The following is a 2,881-nucleotide window of genomic DNA, read 5'->3' as shown; positions in this document are numbered from 1 at the left end:
TTTCTCTACACGCCTGTAACACTCCAATTTAACTTAGATCAGATTTACTAAATGTATTATAATGTACAGTTGTAAATAGCAATAAATAAATATTAAAAAAAAAAATTGTTTTTATCGTGCTGCAAAGTCACAACCTCATTGGCTAATAAATCCCCTCACTTGTTTTGATCCTAGGGATACCCTTGTATATAGATCTTTCTTAACTTGTCAAGCCATATAAATCCATCTTTAATGTTTCAGCTAGCCAAAAATTTGATTACAAAGAAAAAATGGACTACACGTACAGGTACACAATGACTAATAATGTTAATTTCGACGGAGCTGGTCCTGAGTCTACCGAACTGCAATTTGATTTCGTTTTTACACTAAGGTTCAAAACCAAATGTGAAGGCATGTTAAAGGTAAGACGAATTAATATTTCATAAACTTGGACTATTCTATCTAATTATGATGTTTGCAATTCAATTTTTCTCAATACTAAACATTATATTAATAATAGTATTATTATAATTTGTATATAGACTGAGTAATAATATATCAAGGGAAAATTGCTTTTAATCCAATTTATGGTGAGTCTATCTGTTTTTAAATTTTATTGTCCTCTATTGAGTGACCAAACCTTCGTTTTCGGGGGGAAAGCAGTTCTCATCATGCTTATACATCTTGATTCAAAGGTCCTCTTCAATAAAATACCCACATAAAAAAAAAAATTAATAAAAAAAAAAAAAAAAAAATAGATGGTATGTTGGTCTCCTGGACAAAATACCAACGTGGAAGCTTCATAAGAGATGTGGCAAAAGACAACGTAGACATTCGTATAGACTACTAGTGTCGTCAGTCAATTAGCAGTAAACTTTTGATATACAAGATCATACTCAGATCTGGATTGGCGTAGCCGATCAAATGCAAGTACCTTTGTCTAATCTTTTCCCCTCTCCTGGAGAAACTTATTACATATTAAAACTAACATTTAATTTTAATCAAAGTTTAATACCAACTAATATAATATTATTATACATTTATAATAGTTTTTATTGCTTAATTTTAATAGCTGGACATTGCTAAAACTCAAAGAGAAAATTCAAAAAAAGGTCTCGGGACCACTGCTGTCTCAACCTTCGAGGAGAATTATATGGATTGTTAGTGGTGAATAAGGATTGTCCTAAGGGATAGGGATGATGAATAAAGTTCGTGTGAAAGTTTGTAATTCTGGATAGAATAACGTCAAGGTCATATTGGCTGTGGAGGTCATGGTGTCCATTTTGCTTTTTACGTAATTTGGACAATTGACTATTGTTAGGACTTTGAACTAATAGGATTGGATATACTTAATGTTTGAAAATTAAGCTGTCCAAAGTTCGAGTCGTTGGTCTAGTATGGTTTCAGAACAGTCTTGTAGATCAGCAGTTTGTTTTCAATTGTTTTCAATTTGTTTTCAATCTTCACCAATTAGATGAGAATTTATGTTCAGAAGTTTATATAAGAAACAAAATGGTCGATTAAATCTTTCCATGTTAGCGTCTTATTATTATTATTTTCAGGCATCTGACACGCAAGCTAATTAAAAATAAGTATTCGTTTCTATTTTTTTTTTTTAATTCTCAGCATTTCGTTTTTTTTTAATTCTACGGAGATCCCGGGGTCAGGAAATACATGTTCTCCCCTGCTGAAGAAATCTATCTATGCCTAATAGTGGAAAACAACAAAATACTCGATTTTCAAAAGTATTCAATCTATCCAATCAAAGTTCTTCCATTTAGTTACCTCAATATAACTTTAGTGCTCTTTTACGTTTTTCTGATTATGTCTTAAAAGTGGAATGCGCTTGAATCAGGACTCCTCAAAAAAATTTTAAATGTTTAACATGTATTATGTAAATGATTGTTCACCTCCTACAAATTATACCATTTTCCATCTTCGCCAGATAGTTATTAAGCACCTTGTTTATTTTTTCAAAAATGTTAAATGACTGTGATTAACTTTTTTCTTCGAACAATCTTGTTTCGTTACATAACAGCGACTTAAATGGAAAGATGAGGCTGATCAGATAAAGGAAAATAATACTTAATTTTAACATCAATTTAATTAAAATAATGATATAATTTCAATTTAAAAAATCCATAAGATACTTTGTTTTTATATTTAAATGAGTCCCAACAATTGAAATTTATATCGGCTTATATCATCTTATGTACTCTTTTTACTATAATCTGTTTATTTATACTTCAATTGTTCTGATTTATTTATAGAGCTAAAACATGTTTCAGATCGAAAGTGCACAAATCGAATCAGGTTCGGATGGCAACAACACTATTGTATCTGCTGAAAATGTAGAAATATTAACAAAAAATATGTTAAGGTGATTATGACATTTATCTTGTGATTACTTATAAATACATAATTGATAAATAACATGGAGTATAGGATACATTCGACCCACGAAATATTGACCTATCATACTGGAGCTAGGTGATATTAATGACCACTTAATGACTTATCAAGTTTAATCAAAATCGTACTGTTTTAGAGATAATCATTAAAAAAATGATAAGAGATTTTATAAAGAAATACTTTAAGCAAGTAGATTTTACTAAAACTTGCTGTAACATTTCAGATCCTAAATATGTAACATGTAATTTCAATTTCTTATGACTTTTCGCTTTTGAGTTAGAATGTTCACACATACACGCGCAGAACATTTTGTAAGTAAAACTTGGTTATTAGGACTCAGAAAAACTCAAAACGTTTAAAACCGAAATTTGAAATTCTTCACGAACGCAATACTTACCCTTAGACCTCAGAGTTCTATGAAATCGAATCCATGTCATAATGCTTCATGAACAGAAAGTCAGGGTAACGGTCATAAGTAACCATGGTAAAT

General features: G+C 30.2%; 1 protein-coding gene across 1 annotated transcript in view; it reads left to right on the top strand.

The window, feature by feature from the left end:
* Nucleotides 1-2,881, top strand: part of Apoltp (Apolipoprotein lipid transfer particle) — a gene marked incomplete at its 3' end in the record, with an annotated part of 131,866 nt that overhangs the window by 24,165 nt on the left and 104,820 nt on the right. Inside the window, 2 exon segments of the mRNA XM_067049064.1 lie at nucleotides 241-401; nucleotides 2,268-2,359. Coding sequence (XP_066905165.1) covers nucleotides 241-401; nucleotides 2,268-2,359 — 253 coding nt within the window.

Source organism: Halyomorpha halys, unplaced genomic scaffold (assembly GCF_000696795.3).
Source record: "Halyomorpha halys isolate HHAL.00 unplaced genomic scaffold, Hhal_1.1 Scaffold214.1, whole genome shotgun sequence".
Taxonomy (NCBI): Eukaryota; Metazoa; Arthropoda; class Insecta; order Hemiptera; family Pentatomidae; genus Halyomorpha; species Halyomorpha halys.
Note: the sequence above shows the minus strand (reverse complement) of the source record. Positions and strands in the feature narration are given on the sequence as shown.